Source organism: Adiantum capillus-veneris, chromosome 8, assembly GCF_014529385.1.
Source record: "Adiantum capillus-veneris isolate H3 chromosome 8, ASM1452938v2, whole genome shotgun sequence".
Taxonomy (NCBI): Eukaryota; Viridiplantae; Streptophyta; class Polypodiopsida; order Polypodiales; family Pteridaceae; genus Adiantum; species Adiantum capillus-veneris.
Window position 1 is genome coordinate 129,479,519 of NC_140938.1, and position 26,879 is coordinate 129,506,397.

Consider the following 26,879-nt stretch of genomic DNA (forward strand, 5'->3'; position numbering starts at 1 on the left):
GAAAATGCGGTCCATCATGCGATTGAATGTCGCAGGGGCATTGGTCAAGCCGAAAGGCATTACCAAAAATTCATATAGTCCAAAGGTTGTGCGGAAAGCAGTCTTATGGACATCCTCAAGGGCGATCCGTATCTGATGATACCCACTCATTAAGTCTATGCGACTAAAGACACTTGCACCCTGCAACTTATCAAGTATATCATCAATCCGGGGGATCGGAAAGCGATTCTTGATTGTGATCTTGTTTAAAGACCGATAGTCTATGCACATTCGAAACGTGCCATCTTTCTTCTGCACCAGTAGAACTGGAGAGCAGTAGGGTGAAGCACTGGGCCGTACTAACCCTTTCTCTAGAAGCTCGTTGACTTGCTTCAAAATTTCCTCTTGCTGAGCAAGACTTACCCGATAAGGGGGTTGATTGGGAGGCGAGCTACCCGGTATGAGATCTATGCGGTGATCTTCCGGGCGTACCGGAGGGAGTTCATCAGGAAGTGTTTCTGTGAAACAATCTTTGTACTTTTCAATAAATTGAAGACGCTTCCCTTTCTCCATTTCTGTGTTTCCTTGAACATCTGGAATTTAGTTCGAGCTTGGTAGTGCGGGTTCCTTCCTTGCTTTCTCTTGCCTCGTAGAGGCTTGCTCTTGCCGTTGCTGCTTTAGCGGGCAATCAGGTTTCATATGTCCTTTCTCGCCACATTAGAAGCATCTTCCTTCCTCTCTGAAAGTTTGAAGTTGAGTAGGAGAAAGATACTTAGTTCGCTTGCCAATGCCCTCTGGCTTCTTAGAATGATCATCGTCTCTAGATGGAGGACGTTTTCTTCCTTGGCCCCCTTGGTCATCGTAGACCCCTCTTTGTCTTGTACGGTAAGTGCTATGCTCCATCTTTCTGGGCGTTCCAGTTGAGTGCAAATCCTCAGCAATGATTGCTGACTCCATCATCCTCTGAAGAGTATCATGCGGATACACTTTCATACTCTTTCGAAGCTGCGGTTGGAGACCCGCTTCGAACTTTCGTTTCTTTTCCTCGTTGGCAATCTTCATGAAGGGAGGGACCTTCAGAAGAACCGACGAATACTTGTCCACATAGGTCGTTACTCTTTCATGTTCCTTCTGGGCAAGCCAGTCCCATTCCTTCCGTATGTCCTGCTCGAAGTCAGGCGGAAGAAATTGTTCATAAAATTCAGATTTGAAGCTCCCCCAAGTGCTGGCCTGAGAACCTTCCAGAATCTTGGCTAACCACCAATTACTTGCCGTTTCCTTGAGGTGCATCCCCACATGGCGTAATTTGGATCTTTCTGTGAAGTGCCCATTGGTAAAGGCGACTTCAAACTGTCTGATGAAGGACAGTGCTTTGGAGATGTCTCTCCGTCCATTGTAGGTTTCGAACTTGATGTCTTTGTCGCCCGATTTGAAGACTCTCATGCGATGTTGAGACTTGCGACCATGCTTCTTGAATCGAGGCTTATCTTTAGGTTGATGAAGAGTAGTAGTAGTAGCGGCTTCCTCCTTCTGACGAGATGATCGAGAAGTAGAAGTATAATCAGGAGAGTAAGATGGAGATGAGATAGAGATGTCCTTGCTCTCGTCTAGCAAAGAGAGCGCTTTTTCCTGGCCTTTCCTTGAAGTAGGCCGTTCATTACGATCCGAAGATCTTTTGTGCACCTCGGCACGTTCTTCTTCTCTTGCCTCCTGTGGTCTCAAGCCAACAGTGCTGTCTGGATGCTTGACTGCATCTGTTCCATTCGTTTTCTTCATTCCGCCCAAAAGCTTTTGGACGTCTGGCAACAGTAAAATTTGTTGCAACTCGGCAAGCTGAGCTTGCACTTGTTGAAGCTCCTCTTCAACGCTTCTCCCTCGGCTCGACATGGTTCTTCCCGTTCTTCTCGGAATCGTCCTTCTTTGCAGAGAAAGAGAGGAGTTCGAGCTCTGATACCACTGTCACAAAACGGGAGCGTACACGAGCACTTAAAAAATCTGAAAATTATAATTCTTTGAAAACATGAGAGAAGGGAGAAGATCGACACAGTATTGGGGACCAGAAGATGGGCTGGTCCCCCCTCGTTAAGAGTATTCTTTTATTCAGGGAGAATTCTTATACAAGCACGAGAACCCTAGGAAACCCCTCCGTTTTGTAATCTTAGACCCGAAGGTCGTGCTTTCCCGTAAAGGGCTTGGGCACAAGGCCGTTCCTTCCCGTAAGGGACTTAGGCGCGAAGCCGTACTTTCTCGTAAGGGACTTAGGCGTGAAGCCGTACTTCTCGTTAAGGGCGTTCCCGTAAGACGGGAGATTCCTGCAAAACAAACCACACAAACACGCGACAACAATTTGTATGGCGAATCCACAATAGATACCTGTCGCTCTTGCGCGGGAAAAAGCGACTTCCGTGCTTCGTAGTCTCGCGATCTCTTGCGGCAGAGTCTTCTCTTGCTGATGTTGGTACCCCCTTTGAGTGATGGCATGTGGTGCTTTTATAGCTCCCTGGCCACGGCACGAATAGCTGCTCGCGTAGAGATCGCGGCGGTTTTTTTTTTTTTAATAAATAAATTTATGGCGCTGTTCTATCCGAAATAGGGAGAGAGAATTCGCTGGCTGGTTTTGTTGCTTTATCTTCTAAGTGGCTGCCCACTTATTAAGTGGGCGGCCGGCATATTTTAAAATTGGTCTGAACCTGCCCAATAACTCAATAAAACCTTATAAGTTAAAACCAATGCATTTCACAACACTTCCCAGGCGTCCCTGGATGCAACCATATGCACGAATGCAATGCAAACATAGATTCCTCGCAGGAAAGCGTCTGCCTTCCCGCGATTGTTCCTGCTTTTCGTAAAAAGCTTCATTGAACCCATCTTTATTCTTGTGCTTGCGTTCTTACGCGTATTTTCTTACTCAGTTCGGATTTCCTCCTTAGCCTACGGGATACCCCCTTACTGATGCACCCGTCACCCATCATGTGACGCATCAGGGGCACTCGTAACCCGGCCCTTTCCACCGAACGTACGGAAACTCCTTCGCGATGTTTACCGTCACCCATCAAATGACACATCAGAGTTGTCCGTTCCTGATGGCAGTTCCTGTAGCTACAATCTTTTAACAGTTCTTAGTGCACATAATAAAATATCCTAAAAAAGAAATTAATCATTAAAAATAAGAAAATAGTCCAATTAGCAACAGTGCATCTCCATTATCTTGCGTCGTTTGGCAAATAAAGTCCTCAAGCTCATCTATGCATAGCCCAAATAATGTTGGGGACAAAGGACATCCTTGTTTGACTCCTCTTGTGCTAAAGAACTCTTTGGAGAAGCCTGTTTACATTTTTAGTTTATATCGAACCGCATGGTATAGGCGTGCCACCGCAACCTTCAAATGTATGGGAACCCCAATGGTCTCCATGCGGGACCATAACCCATGACGAGATACCGTAATAAACGCTTTCTTAAAGTCCACAAAACAGCAGTACATAGTTTCCCCTTTGAGTTGCGCCTCTTCCATTGTAATCCGGATTGTAATCAAGTGATCTATGGTACTATGTTTTGCTCTAAAACCTTCTTGACCGATAGCCCTCTTTCCACTATTTTCAGCCTTTGTGCTAGTATCTTTTTCTATCAGACTCCCAAAAAGTTTTGCCATGCAAGAGCCCACCATGATGGTGCGTTAATTCGTAAGTAGGTTACGATCTCCTCCTTTAAATAAAGCTTTGACCCAATTCTCTTGCCAATCTTCAGGCATACCTTGGGGGATAGCTTGATTCATCATGTAGTGTATCCATTTCTTAGCTTCATTACCTGACCATTTCAACATTTCGGAGTTGAAGTGCAAAATGCTTTCCCAGTGGCTAGTTTTTCCAAACCTCTTAAAGCCGTTGCAAAAGTTATAGGTTCCTTAGTGTCAACTTGAATTTCAGCATTCATGATTATTTGAGCATCGATGGGAGCATAGAGTGTTTGTGCATATACATACATTTCGTCCATGCTGAAATTTCCCAGTATATTACCCTTTTTTCCTTTCATGTTGCGCCATGCTTTCTTGGGCTCTTTCTTAAATCAGATCACCTCTTGCTCCTCCTTCAAAAGTTCATGCATCCTTCTCTTTTTCCTTTTCAGCATTTTGTATTCCTTGGTTGCATTTTCCCACTCCTTCGTGGACTTATTGAAGCACTTTAACTTGCGTTTGGCTGCTTTACATTCTTCATCAAACCATGGGTTATGAGGGAGACCTTTCACTTGTTGGTGGTTTCTTTTAGATCGCCCCATAGTGACCTCTGCTGCCTCTTCTATTGCTTGACGAAAGGTAGCCCAATTTCCAGAAATGTTTTGGGACATGCATTGTCTACTCAATAGGCTGTCCAGAAAAGTCGCATAATCAAATTTCTTTGCGACTTGCATTCGATATGCCCAACTTGTCGCCTTTTGGATGCGTTGTGTAGGCATGTGTGAGAGGTCTAGACATACATGAATTGGAGTATGGTCCGAGTTCGGTGACCGAGCCCCAATTTTAAAGTGTCCAATTAAATCCAATGCATTGTGGCTAACTAACTCATAGTCATTAGTGCTTCTTCCATGGTTTGATGTATAGCATGTGTATGTTCCGGAGCTTGCAAATTTCTTGGTGCCATTCATGACTACAAGTTGCATAGAATTCATCATGGATATCAAAGCTGAACCTTGTTCATTCATGAGGTGATTGCATGAGCATCTATCCCACATTGCATCTAAGACGAGATCGCCATCTTTGTATGCGGGATGGATTGAGTAGTCAACCAATTGAACCTGTATATTGGCTATGCGAGCATTAAGATCCCCGAGTATCATCACTGCCCCCTGTGGTGTGTAGGTTGCAATATCTGTATATAGGTCGGCAAAAGGATCATTCTTGGAGAGATTATGCAAATCATAGAACGGGGATTCCCGATGTGGGATGTAGCATCCCGCAATGAACATCGATCTCCCAGATGTACATATGCTTTCTGAGAAAGCGGGATTGCTTTTCGGGAAAGCGGATGCTTTCTCGCGAGGAAGTCTATGTCTGCATTGCAACTGTGCATGTGATTGCATCCAGGGACGCCTGGGAAGTGCTGTGAAAGCATTGTTTTTAACTTAAAAGGTTTTATTGAGTTTTTGGGCAGGTTCAGACTATTTTTAAAATACGCAGCCATTTGATAAATAAGGCAACAGATCGGCCAGCGTTTTCTCTCTCTTTTTCTGACAGAACAACGAAAAAAAAAAAACAAAAAACGGTCGCGATCTCTACGCGAGCAGCTATTCGTGCCCGTGGCTAGGAGCTATAAAAGCATCACATGCCCTCACTCAGAGGGGAGGACCAATCTTTGCAAGGAGGAGATGCTGCTGCAAATTTTAGCCGTAAAGAAGACGTTGCAAGTGATGCCCATGGCTGCCCCAAGTGTACCAGATGTCGCCAAGACCCAGTGCGCGAGTTCCCTCGCGAAGAAGTGCCTACGAAGCGTGTTTCCATCGCGACAAGTTGCTGTTTTTCTCTGTTTTCAGCCCATAAACGTCGTAGACGGGGCTGATTTACAAGAAGGAACCCGGGAACACACCTCTTGTGTGTGTAGGATTGGAAGAGAGGATTTTCTATGGAGAGATCTCTTCCGGGGGATTGCTTTTCGAGAATGGAGTTGCGTTTCGAGCGTCGAGACTTTGAAGGTAACGATTTTCATGTTATGAACTCTGAGTATTTGTTTGCAGGTGTACTTCCTCTTAGTGAGGGAGTAGGAGCAGAGGAAGGTATGAGCCTCTGCAGGAGAAAAGCGCTCTGAGGAACTAGAGCCAGATCAGCCCAAGGGTTTCGTACCCGAGTTTGGGAAGTAGATCCACGGATCGGAGAGAGGTAGTCTCTCAAGTTGTGATCTGGAAGTTGGGATTCCCAAGTAAGGACTTCGTGTCCGGGAAAGCAGAGTTGTTCTGCGGGAAGAGGACTCTGGAAAGAGAGTTGGAAAAGAGTTGCAGGGATGCTGTGCCCTGAGTCTGGAAGGTGAGATCCAGAGGCCAGAACCTTAATTCTCAAAGAATTGGAATAAGGAACGGAAGTTCCTTGAAATAGGGTTTTGCCCTAGGAATCGGAAGCTGAGGCTTCCGGGAACCATCAAGTCTTATTTTAGAACGACGTGGTAATACGTTCGGCTCAAGTGCTTGTATAGACTTCTCCTCAGTAATAAAGATACTATTACGGGGGGGGACCAACCCATCTTCTGGTCCCCAGTACTGTGTCGATCTTCTCACTTTATCTCTCTCTCTCTCTCTCCCAAAACGGGAGCGTACACAAGCACTTAGAAAATTATAATTCTTTGAAAACATGAGAGAAGGGAGAAGATCGACACAGTATTGGGGACCAGAAGATGGGCTGGCCCCCCCCCGTTAAGAGTATTCTTTTATTCAGGGAGAATTCTTATACACGCACGAGAACCCGAGGAAACCCCTCCGTTCTGTAGTCTTAGACCCGAAGGTCGTGCTTTCCCGTAATGGGCTTGGGCACAAGGCCGTTCCTTCCCGTGAGGGACTTAGGCGCGAAGCCGTACTTTCCCGTAAGGAACTTAGGCGTGAAGCCGTACCTTCCCGCAAGGGACTTAGGCGTGACGCCATACTTCTCGTGAAGGGCCTTTCCGTGAGACGGGAGATTCCTGCAAAACAAACCACACAAAGCAGCAATTCTCAATGCGTATCAACACCTTATTCCTGTCGCTCCTTGCTCGGAGAATCAACCTCCGTACTCAGTCGTCACACGAACACTCGCAAATTCTGTCGCCAGGCTCTACTTAATCCCAGCGCTTGCACTTCCTGCTGCTTCCGGCTCTTCAGAAACTGAACGCTCGCTACCCTTTTATAGGGTCTGGCACTTGGCAGGAATAGGGGTCCAAAAAGCAGAGCTGGGCGCTCCTAGGGAGAGGAGAGAGAAAATCGCGTTTTCTAGAGAGAGGAGAGAGAGAGAGATCGCAATTCAGCCCCCTTGCCTTGGTTTTAGCGCTGGCTTTTTCTATAAGAGCCTTGCCTGCTTTATTTTATTAATAAAGGGGCCGGTTTAAGTGACCGGTCACTTTATAAAATAAAGTGTGAATCTGTTCAAACTTTAAAAACTCACTCAGTTAGTGAAAACAATGCTACACGGACACATTCCAGGCGTCCCCGGGTGGAGGACACTACACAGATGCAATGCAGACACAGACTCCTCGCGGGAAAGCATCTGCCCTCCCGCGACTGTTCCTGCTGTTCGTAAAAAGCTTCATTGAACCCATCTTTATTCTTGTGCTTGCGTTCTTACGCGTACTTTCTTACTCAGTTCTGATTTCCTCCTTAGCCTACGGGATACCCCCTTACTGATGCACCCGTCACCCATCATGTGACGCATCAGGGGCACTCGTAACCCGGCCCTTTCCACCGAACTTACGGAAACTCATTCGCGATGTTTACCGTCACCCATCAAATGACACATTAGAGATTAATCATTAAAAATAAGAAAATAGTCCAATTAGCAACATCCCTCTGGCTTCTAAACAGTTGACCTCAACTGTAGTGCTTGGACATATACCTCCAGGATCTCGGGATAAGCTGCTAATTCCTCCTGCGTCATCCACTGAGCATCTAGATTCGAATAGTTCTTAAACTTAACCAAATACTTCCGTGTTATCTTTCCGTATTTGAGAGACCGCTCTTGATGATTTACTATCTGCTCCGGTTGGAGTATTTCTTCTGTTTCCTCAACCTCAGGAGGTTCCTCAGCACTAGGGTGGCTTGGAGGCGGTCCCACATACGACCGGAGTAAACTGACATGGAAAGCATTATGGATCTTCCAATTAGGCGGTAGCTCTAATCGGAAAGCGACATCATTCACTCGCTCAGTGATCTTAAACGGCCCATAATAACGGGTAGAAAGTTTTACCACTTTCCCCTTATGAGACGCTTGTTTCTTAAGTCTTGCCTTCTCAAACTTGAGTAAGACTAACTGTCCAACTGTTAAGTCTAGATTCCTTCTGTGCTTGTCTTGCTTTCTTATGCTTTTCCTGAGAGCGTAGAATAGCTCTCTTCACTTGCCCGTAGGCGGTGTCCAAATCCCGGACAAACTCATGTGCTGCAAAGATCTTATCCTTAGTTAAAAGGATCGGTGGAAGCAAAGGCTTACCATAGAGAATCTCAAAAGGTGCTTTCCCCGTCGATGAGTGTATGGTATTGTTATAGGCATACTTGACAAGAGGCAAATATTTCTCCCAGTCAGATTGCCGGTCTGACACATAAGCTTTTAACATATCCAATACTGTGGAATTGGCTATCTCACTTTGCCCGTCCGTTTGAGGATGGTAGGCAGATGAAAAATTCAGCTTTGTACCAAGATTATCCATCAAGGCACGCCAAAAATTTCCTGTCATGCGAGGATCTCGATCGCTCACAATTGACTTAGGCATTCCATGATGCTTAAAGATCTGTGCTAGAAAGAGCCTAGCCATATGATCTGCTTTGATCGTTTTCTTGATTGGTACAAAGTGTGCTTGCTTGCTAAACCTGTCCACAATGGTCCAGATCGCGTCATTTCCGGTCTGAGTTCTAGGGAGGTCCATGATGAAGTCCATGGCAATACTTTCCCAAGGTTCATTAGACACAGGCAAAGGTTGTAGCAACCCAGGCGTCTTATGCCGATCACACTTCACTTTTTGGCAAACCAAGCATTCCCTGACATACTTATCAATGTTTGCTTTAAGGCTAGGCCAAAAGAAATATCTTTCCATTGCTAAGGTCGTAGGGAGAATACCCCGATGACCCGCATAAGGCGAAGCGTGTGCTTCATCCATGATCTTCTTTCTTAATGGTTCCGCCACACATATGGCCTGATGGTGGTAGAGATAACCGTCCCGAATGGAATAGGGAAACTCATTCTCTCCACGATGTAGCTTTCCCCAAAGGGTGGAGAAGTGTGGATCATTCGGATACAAATCCGGTAGTGCTTCTAATTCTTGGTGATACACCGAAGTGATAGCGTTCACCCTTGGCCGCCTAGACAGTGCGCCTGCGACTACATTCTTACTCCCAGCCGTGTGAAGGGTCTGGAAGTGAAACATAGACAAAAAGTTTGCCCACCTAATTTGCTTCTCAGATAGTTTCCTTTGCGTAAGAAAATACCGCAAACTCTGGTGATCAGTCTTGATCACAAAATCTGCTCCTAGAAGATAGTGCTTCCAGTTGGATAAGGCGTGAATCACAGCCGTGAGTTCCTTTTCGTAGATTGATGCATGCAACTTTGCATCCTTAAGCCGTTTGCTTTCGTAGGCCACTGCATGGCCTTCCTGGTTCAACACTGCTCCGATGCAATCACCTGAAGCATCACAGTGAACCTCAAATGGTTTCCTTAAGTCAGGCACTATTAAAATAGGTCCATGGCTTAGCAAGTACTTGAGCCGATCAAAAGCTCCTTGTTGTCTCGATCCCCATCTGAAAGGAATCTTCTTCTTTGTCAAGTCATGAAGTGGTCCTGCTACATGAGCAAATCCTCGGACAAACCTTCGATAATATGAACATAATCCCAGGAAGCTACGTACATCATGTACTGTAGTGGGAATAGGCCAATCTTCTACCACTCGGATCTTGGCAGGATCCATACTCACTTGATTGTGAGAGACTATATGGCCGAGATAGTGTATCTCTGAGAGAAAGAACTCGCTCTTCTTTGCATTCACATGCAACTCATGCTTTCACAATTCTTGAAACACTAAGTCTAAGTGCTTCCGATGTTCCTCTTCTGACTTAGAGAAGATGAGTATGTCGTCAAAGAATACTCCCGTAAAAGCTCGATACGGGCTGAAAATGCTGTCCATCATGCGATTGAATGTCGCAAGAGCATTGGTCAAGCCGAAAGGCATTACCAAAAATTCATATAGTCGAAAGGTTGTGCGGAAAGCAGTCTTATGGACATCCTCAGGGGCGATCCGTATCTGATGATACCCACTCTTTAAGTCTATGCGACTAAAGACACTTGCACCCTGCAACTTATCAAGTATATCATCAATCCGGGGGATCGGAAAGCGATTCTTGATTGTGATCTTGTTTAAAGACCGATAGTCTATGCACATTCGAAACGTGCCATCTTTCTTCTGCACCAGTAGAACTGGAGAGCAGTAGGGTGAAGCACTGGGCCGCACTAACCCTTTCTCTAGAAGCTTGTTGACTTGCTTCAAAATTTCCTCTTGCTGAGCAAGACTTACCCGGTAAGGGGGTTGATTGGGAGGCGAACTACCCGGTATGAGATCTATGCGGTGATCTTCCGGGCGTACTGGAGGGAGTTCATCAGGAAGCGTTTCCGTGAAACAATCCTTGTACTTTTCAATAAATTGAAGACGCTTAATTTCCAGACTAGAGAGAGAGTCCCTACTAGTTTTATCCTTTGCAAAAATCAAGTAAGCAGAAACACACTTCTTCATTTCTTTCTTAATGGAGGTATGGCTTACAATTGGGAACTGCCAATCTCCTGCATCAGCTTGAATCTTTATTTTCTTACCCCCATGATCAAAAGTGAGGGTCTTTTCCACATAATCGGGAATAGGTGTCATGTGAAAGTGCCATGGCATACCCAAGATGATATCACATCCTTCGATAGGTGCCATCAAAAATGATTCGCGGTCCTTGTACTCGCCAATCCGAAGATTGAGCTGTCCTTACACGGGAGTTGCATTGGTTGTCAACCCCTCGAATGCCGATCCGGATGTAACCGGTGTGCCAAGCTGAGCCGGTGTGAGGCACAAACGTTCCGCAGTATCCATGGAGATTAAGTTATCCGTGGATCCTGGATCATAAAGAATCAGTACTCGCTGGTTGTTCAAAGACCCCCAGCCCTTCAGAAGTTGACGCTTTCCTTTCTCCGTTTTTGTGTTTCCTTGAACATCTGGAATTGAGTTCGAGCTTGGTGGTGCGGGTTTCTTCCTTGCTTTTTCTTGCCCTGTAGAGGCTTGTTCTTGCCGTTGCTGCTTTAGTGGGCAATCCGGTTTCATATGTCCTTTTTCGCCACAGTAGAAGCATCTTCCTTCCTCTCTGAAAGTTTGAAGTTGAGTAGGAGAGAGGTACTTAGTTCGCTTGCCAGTGCCCTTTGGCTTCTTAGAATGATCATAGTCCCTAGATGGAGGACGTTTTCTTCCTTGGCCCCCTTGGTCATCCATCGTAGACCCCTCTTTGTCTCGCACGGTAAGTGCTATGCTCCATTTTTCTGGGCGTCCCAGTTGAGTGCAAGTCCTCAGCAATGATTGCTGACTCCATCATCCTCTGAAGAGTGTCATGCGGATACACTTTCATACTCTTTCGAAGCTGCGGTTGGAGACCCGCTTCGAACTTTCGTTTCTTTTCCTCGTCGGCAATCTTCATGAAGGGAGTGACCTTCAGAAGAACCGACCAATACTTGTCCACATAGGTCGTTACTTTTTCATGTTCCTTCTGGGCAAGCCAGTCCCATTCCTTCCGTATGTCCTGCTCGAAGTCAGGTGGAAGAAATTGTTCATAAAATTCAGATTTGAAGCTCTCCCAAGTTCTGGCCTGAGAACCTTCCAGAATCTTGGCTAACCACAAATTACTTGCCGTTTCCTTGAGGTGCATCCCCACATGGCGTAATTTGGATCTTTCTGTGAAGTGCCCATTGGTAAAGGCGACTTCAAACTGTCTGATGAAGGACAGTGCTTTGGAGATGTCTCTCCGTCCGTTGTAAGTTTCGAACTTGATGTCCTTGTCGCCTGATTTGAAGACTCTCATGCGATGTTGAGACTTGCGACCTTGCTTCTTGAATCGAGGCTTATCTTTAGGTTGATGTAGGGTAGTGGCAGTAGTAGCGGCTTCCTTCTTCTGACGAGATGATCGAGAAGTAGAGGTATAATCAGGAGAGTAAGATGGAGATGAGATAGAGATGTCCTTGCTCTCGTCTAGCAGAGAGAGCGCTTTTTCCTGGCCTTTCCTTGAAGTAGGCCGTTCATTCCGATCCGAAGATCCTTTGTGCACCTCGGCACGTTCTTCTTCTCTTGCCTCCTGTGGTCTCACGCCAACAGTGTTGTCTGGATGCTTGGCTGCATCAGTTCCATTCGTTTTCTTCATTCCGCCCAAAAGCTTTTGGACGTCTGGCAACAGTAAGATTTGTTGCAACTCCGCAAGCTGAGCTTGCACTTGTTGAAGCTCCTCTTCAACGCTTCTCCCTTGGCTCGACATGGTTCTTCCCGTTCTTCCCGGAATCGTCCTTCTTTGCAGAGAAAGAGAGGAGTCCGAGCTCTGATACCACTGTCACAAAACGGGAGCGTACACGAGCACTTAGAAAATCTGAAAATTATAATTCTTTGAAAACATGAGAGAAGGGAGAAGATCGACACAGTATTGGGGACCAGAGGATGGGCTGGTCCCCCCCCATTAAGAGTATTCTTTTATTCAGGGAGAATTTTTATACAAGCACGAGAACCCGAGGAAACCCCTCTGTTCTGTAGTCTTAGACCCGAAGGTTGTGCTTTCCCGTAATGGGCTTGGGCACAAGGCCGTTCCTTCCCGTGAGGGACTTAGGCGTGAAGCCGTACCTTCCTGTAAGGGACTTAGGCGTGAAGCCGTACTTCCTGTGAAGGGCCTTCCCGTGAGACGGGAGGTTCCTGCATAACAAACCACACAAAGCAGCAATTCTCAATGCGTATCAACACCTTATACCTGTCGCTCCTTGCTCGGAGAATCAACCTCCGTACTCAGTCGTCACACGAACACTTGCAAATTCTGTCGCCAGGCTCTACTCCAGAATCCCAGCGCTTGCACTTCCTGCTGCTTCCGGCTCTTCAGAAAGTGAACGCTGGCTACCCTTTTATAGGGTCTGGCACGTGGCATGAATAGGGGTCCAAAAAGCAGAGCTAGGCTCTCCTAGGGAGAGGAGAGAGAAAATCGTGTTTTCTAGAGAGAGGAGAGAGAGAGATCGCAATTCAGCCCCCCTGCCTTGGTTTTAGCGCTGGCTTTTTCTATAAGAGCCTTGCTTGCTTTATTTTATTAATAAAGGGGCCGGTCACTTAAAAGTGACTGGTCACTTTATAAAATAAAGTGTGAATCTGTTCAAACTTTAAAAACTCACTCAGTTAGTGAAAACAATGCTACACGGACACATTCCAGGCGTCCCCGGGTGCAGGACACGACACAGATGCAATGCAGACACAGACTCCTCGCAAGAAAGCATCTGCCCTCCCGCGACTGTTCCTGCTTTTCGTAAAAAGCTTCATTGAACCCATCTTTATTCTTGTGCTTGCGCTCTTATGCGTACTTTCTTACTCAGTTCGGATTTCCTCCTTAGCCTACGGGATACCCCCTTACTGATGCACCCGTCACCCATCATGTGACGCATCAAGGGCACTCGTAATCCGGCCCTTTCCACCGAACTTACGGAAACTCCTTTGCGATGTTTACCGTCACCCATCAAATGACACATTAGAGTTTGTCCGTTCTTGATGGCAGTTCCTGTAGCTACAATCTTTTAACAGTTCTTAGTGCACATAATAAAATATCCTAAAAAAGAGATTAATCATTAAAAATAAGAAAATAGTCCAATTAGCAACACTCTCTATCTATTTATCTCTATATCCTCTGGCTTCAATATTAAGTGATAAATTTTATTTATCCGAGTATATTTTATATTGCTATGCGCTCCCGTCTGTGACACTAAGTGCATGGTCCGCTCTCAATGAGTGAAAAGAGGCACAAGGGGAGGTTGGACAACCCTTCTTTCTTGGGTTTCTTGTCACTCTTCAAAAACACGATTAGGAATTGACACACCCAAGAGGACTTGGGTTACGTGCGACCTCAAGAAGCAAAAAAAATTATGTGGTTTTTGTGGTTCTTCCTTGAGTGATACAGAACATTGCCAAAGCTCTGATACCAATGTAGGGTGCTGCTGAAGTGAATGTTGAACTTTGCTCAAGATGAGTGCTCTAAACTGTGCTGAAGGTTCCTTTTACTTATGGAAGGGAGACCCTTCCGTTCCTTTAGTGAGAGAGTGCAATGGACACAAACAAAGTGGTGAACAATGTGAAGGTGCATGAGTCTGAGAGATAGAGAGAGAAGAATACGACACCAGAATGTTGTCAAACCCTCCTCCGAAGGCCCCACTCTCTATGGCGAGAGCGGTCTACTTATGATTGCACAAATCTCTACAATGCTTTGGACTTGCTGACGATGTCGACGACGACGAGACGGGCTGAAATCTGAGAATGCTAAGGGCTGAAATCTGTAAATCTTTATCTGCTGAATTCTGACTCTATGTTGATGACGATGCAATGACATGCTGAAAACGTAGATGCTGAAATCTGCGTTTTCCGGGCTGAAAGTGCAAACTTCGCGGGATCTCACTATGCGGCGAGGATCTGCTCTGCGGGAAGGTGAGATCTGCGAGGTTTGGGACTTGTTCTGCGATGTCTAAGTGCTGAAAACTGAAAACGCTGGTGCTTGTGTTGATTCCGTCGTGGTAGATCTGCAAAACGTTGAATTGCCTGGCAAATGTAAAAACGCTAGGGCTGAAAATGGTTTGGCTGCGGGTAATCTACTAACGCTGGGAGTCTTCTGCTTCTTGCTGTCGCGAGGAATCTGCAAATCAAAAACGTTGGCTGATCTGGTCCAAAAACGCTAGGTGTTGTAGTCTCTTGTAAAACGCTAGGCCTCTGTGGGGTTCTGCTGAGAAGTTGTCTGTTGAGCGAGGTGCTCTTGTTGCCTCTTCTGCCAGAAAGTGCTAACTTTGGTTTGCTTATATATTATCTTAGCAAAATTGCCCTACCTAGTTCCCAACAAAAGTCACTTAAAGTGAAAATTGTCAAAAATAGGGAAAATAGGTTTAAAATTCCCCTGATGGATTCTGATGGGAATGCTGATGATTATGCTGTGTGCAACCGGAGGATATGCATCTAATCTAAGTGTTTGGACATGCACAGTCTGCGAACAGACTCACAAAAGTGCCAGATCACTTCCTATTCTAGACTGACTTGACTGAACTGAACCCTGGTCATGTTGTAGCTTGTCCACGTACACATAGGGTTAGATGTGTCACGTGACAGCGAATTGGGTGTCTGAATACTTTAGAAGAACTTTACCGCCCGACCTCTTGAGGTACTCACTCCGAACCAAGTTGTGATTGTTGATGAAAGTAACAGTCTTCACTGCATCAGCTATGAGTGGAGTGATCCAGTCTAGCTTGCCGATGTCTTTTAGAAGGTTGTTCAAGCAGTGTGCCATGCAAAAGCACACTGTCACATGCGGATAGTGACCCTCTATAATAGCTGCTACTGCCTTGTTTGATGCCTTTCCATCCGTGACAAAGGCCACCAGGTGTTGCTCACCAATTTGCAAAGAGGACATCGGTGGACTTGCCACTCTCAGTGGCATCATGAGAGTGCACAAAGTACATCTCTCCACTCGAGTATGCGACAAGACTATGGATAGATCTCTTCCTTGTCTCGCTCTATCCATCGGCAATGAGGGAAACGCCATGTTAAGTGTTGCTTGCTCCACAACAGCCTTCTCTCGATCGAGCAAAGTGGTTCGGAGAGCCTCTGAAGATGGCGGCACATAGCCGGTGCCATACTCTCCTATCCGTTGCACCATGACTTTCCAATACTCTGACCTATTTTGATCAAACATAGAAGAGATCAGTATCAAAAAGGCGGAAACGACGATAACGGAAGAAATGAGAGAGAAGATTGATAAATCATAAAACATACCTCACCGCGACAAATGGGATATGGTCGTGATAGAAGAATCGGGCCACAGCCGCATCCACCTCTTCCTTCTTCTTTGGGTCCCAAGAGGTTTTTTGGCGACGAATCGGACCCGATGAAGATCCACCGGCACCTAAATCGGGTAGAGAGGTGTCACATGACACATCCAGCCCTATGTGTTCGTGGACAAGCTACAGCATGATCAGGGTTTAGTTCGGTCCAGTCAGTCTAGAATAGAAAGTGATTTGGCACTTTTGTGAGTCTGTTTGCAGACCGTGCATGCCTAGACACTTAGATTAGATGCATATCCTCTAGTTGCACACAACATGAACATCAGATTCCAGTCAGATCCCATCGTTAGCATTTTTACAGTGCATAGGCCTATTTTCCCTATTTTTGACATTTTTCACTTATTATTTTTAAGTGACTTTTGTTGGAAAGTAGGTAGGGCAATTTTGCTAAGTTTGTATATAAGCAAACCAGAGCTAGCACTTTCTTGCAGAAGAGGCAGCAAGAGCACCTTGCTCAACAGGCAACTTCTCAGCAAGATCCCCCCTTGGTGGCGTTTTTCCTCCAAGCAAGACACCCCTTCACCTAGCGTTTTTCATCAGCAAGGCATCCTCGCCATCAGACCTCAGTACTTGGCGTTTTCAGCAGAGCATAGTAGCAGATTTTGAGTGTTTTGACCGCCCCAAAACAGTGGTTTTCAGCCAGCAAGAATTCAGCCAAACCAGCGTTTTTGATCCCAGCAGATTTCAGTCATTTGCGTTTTTGGACAGCAGATAGATTGCATCAGTTTTCAGCCCTTGATTCGGTCTCGTCATCCCCGTCGTCGACATCGACCTAGCCTAGACTTGCATCAGTCACATGCATCCACTTTGTACCAGTTTGTGCAATCAATAGTAGACCACTCTCGCCAACGAGAATGGGGCCTTCGGAGGAGGGTTTTACAACGTCTCTGGTGTCGTATTTTTCTTCTCTCTCTATCTCTCAGTCTCATGCACCTTCACGCACAACGTCCATTCACTTTGTTCGTATCCATTGCACTCTCATTAAGAACGAAAGGCTCTCCCTTCCATAAAACAAAAGGAACCTTGTGCACAGTTCGGAGCACTCATCTTGAGCAAAGTTCAAACATTTATTCCACTGCACCTTACATTGGTATCAGAGCTTTGGCAGTGTTCTGTATCACTCAAGGAAAGAACCACAAGAATCACAATTTTTTTTTTTTGCTTGTTGACGTCGCATGAACCCAAGTTCACTTGGGCGTGTCGATTCCTAATCGTGTTTTTGAAGAGTGATAGGAATTCCAAGAAAGAAGGGCTTGTCTAGCCTCCCCGTGTGCCTCTTTTCACTCATTGAGAGCGGACCGTGCACTTAGCGGCCGGTCAATCGACGTGAGGTGGGAAAAAGCAACCTTGGTGTGAGTGCAAGGCCGCCAAGGGGTGCGCCCGCGGAAAAGAGCAGAACTCGGGTGAAGAGAAGATCCATTCTCTAACACAGATTACAAGTGAAAGAAGAACCTCAAGAACCTCAAGACCCGCAAGAACCTCAAGAACTCAAGAACCCCAAGAACCAAGACCCGCAAGAACCCAAGTTCCTAGTGAACTTAAGAAGCCAAGACCACAAGAACCCACGACTTCAGTGGATGGTCATCACTCGAAGCGGAATGGATACTTCGCTTGGAGGTGATGAGCATGAGAGAGGCGAAGAAGAATTTTCCCCACCAGGAGGTTTTTCCGACCCTCCCTTTTTCCCATCTACGACAAGGATTGCACTAACTCCTATGGAGGAGTTGACGCAATTGTTTATGGACAACAAGTTCGAACGCAAAGTAGAAAGAAAGGCCTACGAAGAAAGTATGGCCGCCATAGATCATGAATACGACGCAAAAATGGAAGCCATAGAGCGTGAGCACGAGCGTGAGAACAAAGAAAGACTAGCAGAATTTGATCGCGAGAACAAAGCAAGAATGCAATAGATGTTGCGACTCTTTTCTCAAGTGCAGGCACAGATGCAAGAGATTCGGGAAAAGGAGACTCTCTCAGTCTCTTCTTCTCCAAAGCATGACATACAGGATTTGCATGATGATAAGCATGATGATTTGAATGATACTGATGAGCATGATGATCACGATGTGATTTCTCACAGGCATGATGATTTGCATGAAGATGATGTGATTGTTCACAAGGATGATGTGTTAGTTGATACTTTCTCTAGTGAAGCTAACCTCGTTGCAGATTCCATCAATCACGAAGGATCGATCTTGGCTCTCGAGCCTAGGTCCAAAGAACCCCCTCAAGAAGAACCGATCTTGGCTCTCGAGCCTAGGTCCAAAGAACCCTTACAAGAAGTACTATGTGTTTGCATGATTAGTCAGCACACATTGTTCAAGTGTTTCATTCGTGATCGTTTCCTGTATTTTAGTGAGCGTCTTTATGTGATCCCTTTTCCTAGGCATGACATATTGTACGTTGAGCACGTTTCACTCATGGATGAGCACGAATGTATGCGGATTTCTCATGAAAAGCTGAAAGGTATGCATTCAAGGAAGTCACATTCCATGTCTCTTCCTTGGCATGACACATTTGTAGAAAGAGCACAAGAAAGTATGAGCACCAAGCATGGGCATTTCCATTGTGAATTGCCATAGTTGATTGCTTTGGATCAGAAGAGAAAGATTCGATCTCATTGTTTGCGTGTGTGTGGTGAATAGTTTGACACTCCGTCTCTTTGTTCATCTACATTGCATGCACAGTCTTTTATGAAGACAAGATTTTTTCCATTCACTTTACATGAAATGGGTATGTTCATGTTTTTGTGTTGGAAGTGGTTTCAAGAATTTTCAGCCATGGAGATTCTTGAAGAAGAAAGAAGCATGACTCTTGACGAAGTTGAAGCATTGAAGGAGCCACATAAGACTTTGTGTCGCTTTCGGCGCGGCCCAAAGAAGCAAGCGTTGCAGACCTTTATGAAGTTCAAGTACCGCACGACCCACACATCAGAGTGGGCCGGCGAAGAGTCCCTTCCAGGCTTTCGGATGCTATTGGCGATCTCCCTCGACGCCATACAGTTCGGTACTAGTACCTCACTTTGAAAAGGAGGGGATGTCACGTGACACATCCAACCCTATGTGTCCGTGGACAAGCTACAGCATGATCAGAGTTCAGTTCGGTTCAGTCAGTCTAAAATAGGAAGTGATCTGGCACTATTGTGAGTCTGTTCGCAGACCGTGCATGTCCAGACACTTAGATTAGATGCATATCCTCTGGTTGCACACAGCATGACCATCAGATTCCAGTCAGATCCCATTGTTAGCATTTTTACAGTGCATAGGCCTATTTTTCCTATTTTTGACATTTTTCACTTATTATTTTTAAGCGACTTTTGTTGGAAAGTAGGTAGGGCAATTTTGCTAAGTTTGTATATAAGCAAACCTGAGCTAGCACTTTCTGGAAGAAGAGGCAGCAGGAGCACCTTGCTCAACAGGCAACTTCTTAGCAAGATCCCCTCTTGGTGGCGTTTTTCCTCCAAACAAGACACCCCTTCACCTAGCGTTTTTCATTAGCAAGGCATCCTCGCCATCAGACCTCAGTACCTGGCGTTTTCAGCAGAGCATAGCAGCAGATTTCCAGCGTTTTGACCGCCCCAAAACAGTGGTTTTTAGCCAGCAAGAATTCAGCCAAACCAGCGTTTTTGATCCTAGCAGATTTCAGCCATTTGCGTTTTTGGACAGTAGACAGATTGCATCAGTTTTCAGCCCTTGATTCGGTCTCGTCATCCCCGTCGTCGACATCGACCTAGCCTAGACTTGCATCAGTCACATACATCCACTTTGTATCAGTTTGTGCAGTCAATAGTAGACCATTCTCGCCAACGAGAGTGGGGCCTTCGGAGGAGGGTTTTACAATGTCTCTGGTGTCGTATTTCTCTTCTCTCTCTATCTCTCAGTCTCATGCATCTTCATGCACAATGTCCATTCACTTTGTTCGTATCCATTGCACTCTCTCATTTAAGAACGGAAGGCTCTCCCTTCCATAAGAACAAAAGGAACCTTGAGCACAGTTCGGAGCACTCATCTTGAGCAAAGTTCAAACATTCATTCCGCTACACCTTACGTCTTTGGTTCGATACCTTTGCGTGCGGGCTTGGCTTTATGGTTGAATTGTCGATCCTTTTCCTCGAGCTCCTTCCTCTTCTCGATGGTTAGGTTGGTGCAAAATCTCACCTCATGTCCTGGCACTCGAAGAAAGTGTGCCCTCAGTTTGTCATGCCCCCCTTTCCGCGTGTAAGAGCATAGCTTGCATGCCCATGCCCGAGAACCTCCCGCCGCCGACAAGGTGCCCTCCGAGGTCACTTCATCCCACCACGACCATTCCTTCGCCTTTTGAGTGTTGCCCGCATGAACGGAGGGGGTTGTGCGAGAAGAAGAGGCCATGGAGTGATGGATGATGAAGACAAAAGAGAGTCACAATAGAGAGCTTGAGATAGAGAGCTTGAGGGAGAGCGTGAGCCTTGATTCTTGAAGCCTTGAAAGTTGAGAGCAAGAGAGAGCTTGAGCCTTGAGAGCCTTGAACTTTGAAGGCTTGAAGGCTTGAGGCTTGAGCCTTGAGCGCTTGAGAGCAAGAGAGAGCTTGAGAGCCTTGAAGGCTTGAAGGCTTGAGAGTCGAGACTCGAGAGACCGTAGCACCGAGGGGAAGTTGAAGGCTACCCACTGGACATAGTGGACAAGGTGTCTCTGCAGGTACAAGACTTCACCTTTAGCTTGGATTTTATTGTGGTTCATCTTCCCGAGGTTGAGGGAGGATTTCCTTTGCTTATCGGTAGACCATGGCCGCGGCACACTAAAGCGCTACATGATTGGGGCAATGACGCCATGTGGATACATACTCTTGGCTCCTCAATAAAACCCATTCGCCTTGAAGGAGGATAGATCTAGTGCTGCATCATAGTTTGTCTCTGAGGAGGTCAAACCCCGAATTGGAACAGCCTACTCCATCTGATGGGTCAGAGGAAGACCTGCTTGAGTGCTTGGAAGCTACCAAGTCTTTGCCTTGTTATGGGGTCTCTATTCAATCTTTGTTGGAGGATACCCCATCTGCCAACGTCCTTAAAGTAGCTGGCCCTAGCGTGCCACCTGTGACCTAGCCAAGATGCATGGTTTGGGGTCAGAGAGGTTGATGCCTCATATGCTCCTACAATGGAAGCGGGAACGCCCCCTAGCCCCCGTTCCGGCGTTCCGGGGGGCAGTTCCCTTCCCGAACGTTCCGGAACATCCCGGAATGTCTGACGTTCCGGGTGGCCAATGCAAACCGGAACGGCCGTTCCGGAACGTTCCGAAACGCCCCCGGACCGTTCCGGAATGCCCCTGGAACGGCCAACGGCTACAAACAAATTTGGCAAAAATTTAAAAAATTGAAGTAAATGTTTGGGCTTCTTTTGAAAGTGTGCAAGGCCTCAAGGACTCATAAAATGCACCCCCCTCCCCCTTTCTCTTCACAAGCTAATCCTCAAGGCTCAAGCTCTCTCCCTCTCACTCTCAAGACTCACTCTCTCAAGGCTCAAGGCTTCAAGCCTTCAAGCTCTCTTCCTCTCCCTCCCACTCTCTCAAATCTCTCCCTCTCCATCTCACTCTCTCTCTCTCTCTCATCATCTAGTCATAGCAAGGTTGAATGGTCTTCAAAACGAGTTTTTTGTGAGTATTAGAGTCAAAACACTCTAATACTCCTTGTATTTAAACACAAGGAGCTAAAAATTGCACTATTTGGGTGTTTTTTATACCTCCCGTTCCGCGACGTTCCCGTTCCGGACCCCTAGCGGTTCCCCCGTTCCGCGGGGATCCCGTTCCCGTTCCCGTTCCGCGTTCCGGGTAACTATGGTTTGATGAACCCCTAAAGGACCATAGAGGAAATATCCTGTAGAGGAGTTAGCCGAGCCCTCAACCTCCTCTGTGTCTGATGAATTACCCTTCAACCAGCTTCCTTAAGGATGGCCACAAGAGGCAGCTCATGATGTCTCTATGCTCCAAAAAGCGGCAACCTCTACACGTAAAGAAACATCTTCAGCCCCGTGCTATCTCCAGACCTAGTAAAATAAGTCAACTTGGTCGACTCTGGCCCCCAGCCTGTTCTTTTGGCTGCATGGCTGTGGGATCAGTCGGTGTTGCTAGACCAAGTACATTCATCAAAGTGGGAAATCGAAGATCCATATTCACATAACCTGTTTTCGGTTAAAGTGGACCAGCCTGCTCTTCTCTACGTATTCCATTCATAGGAAAAATGAATACAAGATTCAAAATTCAACAATCTTTAAAAGCTCTAATTTTACGACATGTTTTCATCAATCAAGAAGGTAATTGTATCATAGTTAAGGTGTCACAAGACCGGCACCACGTGCCAATAGAAAAGAATAGATTGAACTGACTTTTAGGACTTCAATAACAACTAAACTGAGAGAAAGAGACGACACGGGACATGGAGTGGCGGAATTCCACCCCAGAGAGTATTGGCCCCAAACCTTGGCGCCCCTTTCGGTATTTCTTTATATTGCATCAACACAGTACAAGCCGGTACTCACCTTCTCCAAGAAGCACGCCAGAGAATGAGCCCATGGCCTCATATTCAAAGGCCCTAGGCCCCAAAAGCACTTTACATGAAAAGCCTTCAAACTCAAAAGCTTCTGGTCTAAAAGCAATGCCAAAAAGCTGCCAGCATAAATCACGGAATTCCGTACAACTACCGCGTTAGCATTGTCAGCGCGTTTTGCGAAAATCTGCCACGTCAGCACTGTCAACGTGAAACGCGAAAATCCGTATAGTTCTGCCACGTCAGCAATCGACGGAAAATCCAGGCTGTGCATTGGTGGGTCTTGCTTTATTTTAATCCTTTATGTCTCTTGAGCCCCATCGGACGGGGTCCCATAAGTTGGTAGGACTTCTTCTTCTGTTGTTGCTTGTTCTTCTTAGGGGTTAGGCCCCTCGGCCGTGATGTGAAGGTTGGTTCTGTTCTTCACTGACTTGACACGTCAGCAGTTTGTGACATAAGGGGCTGGTGGTGCCGAGCTTTGGATGTGGCCAGATGAAGACTCTTGCTATTGCCAAGAGGTTTATGTCAGCCAATCTGAGTCCTGTTGCTAGTGTAGCTGCAGTTGTCACACGGGATGGTTCTTTGTTGGTGGATTGCAGGCTGGAGCAATTTTGGGTTGCTTCATTGTTTCACATGATGGATGTGGGCATGTGTTTCCAACTTTTCAGCAAATGAGATTCCTGAAAAATCCCCCCAAGCAAACTCTTCTAGCCCCTACCCACCCCCTACCCCCTCAACCCTACCCACCCCCTACCCTCTCTCCCCTCGCAGTCCATTTTCAGCTTACTTAGTACATGCAGTTTCCTTTCACGTTTCAATGTTTTCTTTCGCGGTGAGTGGTCCTCACATGATGGATGTGGGCATGTGTTTCCAACTTTTCAGCAAATGAGATTCCTGAAAACCCCCCCAAGCAAACTCTTCTAGCCCCTACCCACCCCCTACCCCCTCGATCCTACCCACCCCCTACCCTCTCTTCCCTCGCAGTCCATTTTCAGCTTACTTAGTACATGCAGTTTCCTTTCACAGTTTCAATGTTTTCTTTCTCGGTGAGTGGTCTTGTAGCGGGCAACCTTTAGCAGGGCTACAGTGTTACTTGCAAAGGACAGGCAGTTTAGTTACAGTTTGTTTGGGGTTCACACTGGACAGACTCACTCGCCTGGGCAGTGACACATGGCAGAGATATGGGTGGTGGTCTAGTGGATACGTGGCCAGATCAATACCACCACAGTTTGGAGATGGATGTAGGTGGACTTTCAGGGATATTTTTATAGCCGTTGGTGGCTCTTTATGATTGTATAGATGTGTAGTTGGTTCTAATTATCGTATGCTTCATCCACTTTCTATGGTCTAGCGTATTGAGTCTTGTGTCTTGGGTCTAGCACCGCTCATTTGTACTCTCCTTGCACATTGGAGCCTCGACACCCTCTTTGTACATGTGAGTCATAGGCTTGGAACTGAGTGTGCTGCCAGCCAGAGTTTGTACTTGTTCTATGAGTTAATTGAGTTCTGAGTCTATTTTTGTGTTTGTGAGTTGCTCGTCCTATTGTTCTATTGGGTTTTTTGTTTGTTGGAGTGAGGTTTCATGCATACTAAGGAGCGCCCATGGTAGAGAGCATGATACACTTTTCTTGCTACATGGACGAGGGAGGCTGTTTATGATACCATATAGGAACAAACAACGGTTGAGGATGGATATCAGACAGTTTGCAGATTTGTTTGAGAATCAGTTTAGTAGTTCCTTGGGGAAGTTGGTGTGGTCAGAGAGATGTGCATCTTGGTACCTTCCCTTGGCTTTCGTGGTGGACGATGAGTGGGTCTCTCTTGCCTCTCCTGCAGTATGGCTGTGCGGTTATCTGCATCCTTTTTTTAAGCACATCATCAGGAAATGTTAAGAGTGGATGCGGATAGCACAGTCTAGGTGTTTCACAGTCCCTTTGCTTTTGTGAGCTGCTATAGAAGGTTTTTGTAGTGGATGCTTTATATCAATCAGATGCACAGCATTGGACTTTGTGGTTTTCTCTACATCGCCTGAGGTGGAAACAACTTTGGCAGATTTGTGTAGGCTTTTCACAATCTCGGTAGCTACATTTTACTACCTGATTAGAGTATCTTTATACCAAGATGTATTTTGTGGCTTGTTTTGGGTTTTTTCCCCACGATCGCATTGTATATCTTTTAGCACTTTTCCCAGATCTCTTGTTTATGGACCTTTGGTCGATTTTATGTAATGCAAAGGGTCAAAAGCCCCACTTTTATTGCCCCACACACACACACACACACACACACACACACACACACACACAGAGAGAGAGAGAGAGAGAGAGAGAGAGAGAGAGAGAGAGAGAGAGAGAGAGAGATTTTATTATCCTCCTCGGAGGTCAAATATGACTGCTGGAACGGAAGATACATGTGAGTACTATGTATGGGGCTGATAAATGATTCTCGATGCTTCGGGATTGTGGTGATACGAGAGAGAGAGAGAGAGAGAGAGAGAGAGAGAGAGAGAGAGAGAGAGAGAGAGAGAGAGAGAGAGAGAGAGAGAGAGAGAGAGAGAGAGAGTTGACTGATTTAGATTTTTCAAGCCGATTGACCAGGTCTAGATGATGCTAACTACAATAAAAGGCTTTGCCGAACCCAGTTTGAAGCATATAGAGCTTGTAGAAAGCGTGAGGTAACTTTTCATTCTCACATCTTGTGTGAGTAACAATGTGCGTGCATGCTTTTGCATGTTTTTGCAGGGTTGGTTGGGGTCCAATGGGGGATGAGGGGGTTTGGAAAAGTCTCAAGCTGTGATTTTGTTTTGGTACCAGCATGAGTTACGAATTGAACGCAATCGTGCCCAAGCAGATGAGAATATACGCCGTTTTTTTGCGAAACTTATGTTCTGGCGATAATGCATCCAAAGTTTGAAGAAAGAAGGTGCTTTTTTGACAAGCGAAGGGTGTACCTCTTTGAGAAATTGACAGAGGTAGGGATTATTATTTTGTTGAGGGTTGATGAGTCATTGATTTACTTCAACCTTAAAGCTGAAAAAACTAGAAAACTGAATGACTTCTGTATATTGGAGCTTTCAGATGGACAAGCCTGTAGAGGCTTCTTGTCGATAACTCTTGCCTTGTGAGATTGTAATTTTGCAGAACCAAACTTTGTATATGAAGGCAGTTGAAGGAGTATAGAGATGGTTCTTGTTTGCGCAAATAAAAAACTCAGTGTGCAAAAGCATTAGCAAAAGAGCTTGGTCTTTTAGAATGACATACCTGGATGAACCTCACTTCTCTTTCTGGTTTGATCGTGTTTCTTGGCATAAGCATATGGTGTATTGCTAATTGAAACAGAAAACTTGCTATATATTTCATCCCTTGGAGCGTTTAATTTGCAGTTTTTGTCATAGAAAGTAACATAGTAGCTTAAGTGTGGACTCATTTCTTTGTGGTTTATTTTTATAAAATCTTAATAGATAAGTTACTGCTGTGTACCACCTGCGCCGCTTGTTTTCTGGAAGAGTTTTAGTTCCCCCTTTCTATAGAGAAGAGACTCCGTCAATTCAATCTGTTTCTTGTTAATTGTAGTGAACAAGCTTTTTGTTGAAGTTTTCAAAAAAATGGGGTGATTTATATCATTCATGTACCTAAAAGTAATTGAATTTTTTGTTAGAAGATACAAGCCTGATAAAATTGCAGCATACATTTGCAGAGATAAATGAGCATCTTTGTGGCCATCTCCATTTTTAGACTTTTTTTTTTTTTTTTTGGGGGGGTGTTTGATTTAGTTCAAACTCTCTAGACTTAGATGCAAGTGATGCTTATGTTTTTTCTTTGAGCTAGTTAGATATCAGGCCCCCTAAAATAAACACGATCGTCAATACTGGTGCAACCAATGGAAAAAGTTTCCCCAAATCCTTTAGACCCCAAGTGACACATCCAATGATTTCTATAAACTACGCTCGAGGTTGAAGTAAATACCGTGGAACTTGAGCCAAGATTCCCGAACACATCCAGACAGTTATCAAGTTCAATCACACTGCATTCCCTTATTGTGCATCCTGTCCTAGTAATGTGATATGCAAGTGGGTTCACTAAGCCTCATATACAGGGAATTTTTGCAATCACAAAGAAACGACCATATATACCAATAGCATATTATAGGATATGGCAATTTTACAAAAGAGTGAATCATTTAACACCTATGCCAAGCTAATTGTGTGCTAAAATTTTAGTCAATCAAATTGAAAACATTGCACTGCATGAAATTTTTTGCTTCGTGTATCAAGAAGCGTTTATAGAGTTACATTTGCAAAAATTGACCATGAGCATGTGTAACAACATTGAGAATTATTGCAATTGGGTCTTTAGTCTACCCAATCTAAGTTTTTGGAAAATGAAGAAATTTGAATGCAAAAGATCAAAACTTTCAATAAATACATCAATAACGACCAAGCGTGCGGGACACTCCAGTTTGATTGTAGGGTAGGGGGGAGAGATAAAAAAAGAGGGGGGGAGAGTATAGGACCAAATGCGTTTCACTCTTTCAAGAGTTCATCAGTGGTGTTTCAAGGGAGCTAGGGAACTTTGTCATTTAGATTCTTTGGGAGCAAAAACAT

General features: G+C 45.5%; 1 protein-coding gene across 1 annotated transcript in view; it reads left to right on the forward strand.

Annotated features, from left to right (window-relative positions):
* Positions 1-25,533, forward strand: part of LOC147452957 (Cox19 family protein (CHCH motif)) — a 31,169-nt gene extending 5,636 nt beyond the window's left edge. Inside the window, exons 2-5 of the mRNA XM_086518507.1 lie at positions 24,874-24,950; positions 25,090-25,114; positions 25,192-25,247; positions 25,354-25,533. Of these exons, the coding sequence (XP_086374633.1) occupies positions 24,874-24,950; positions 25,090-25,114; positions 25,192-25,247; positions 25,354-25,386 (191 nt within the window). The 3' untranslated portion in view covers positions 25,387-25,533. The remainder of the gene's footprint in view (positions 1-24,873; positions 24,951-25,089; positions 25,115-25,191; positions 25,248-25,353) is intronic.
* The last annotated feature ends 1,346 nt before the right edge of the window (positions 25,534-26,879 follow it).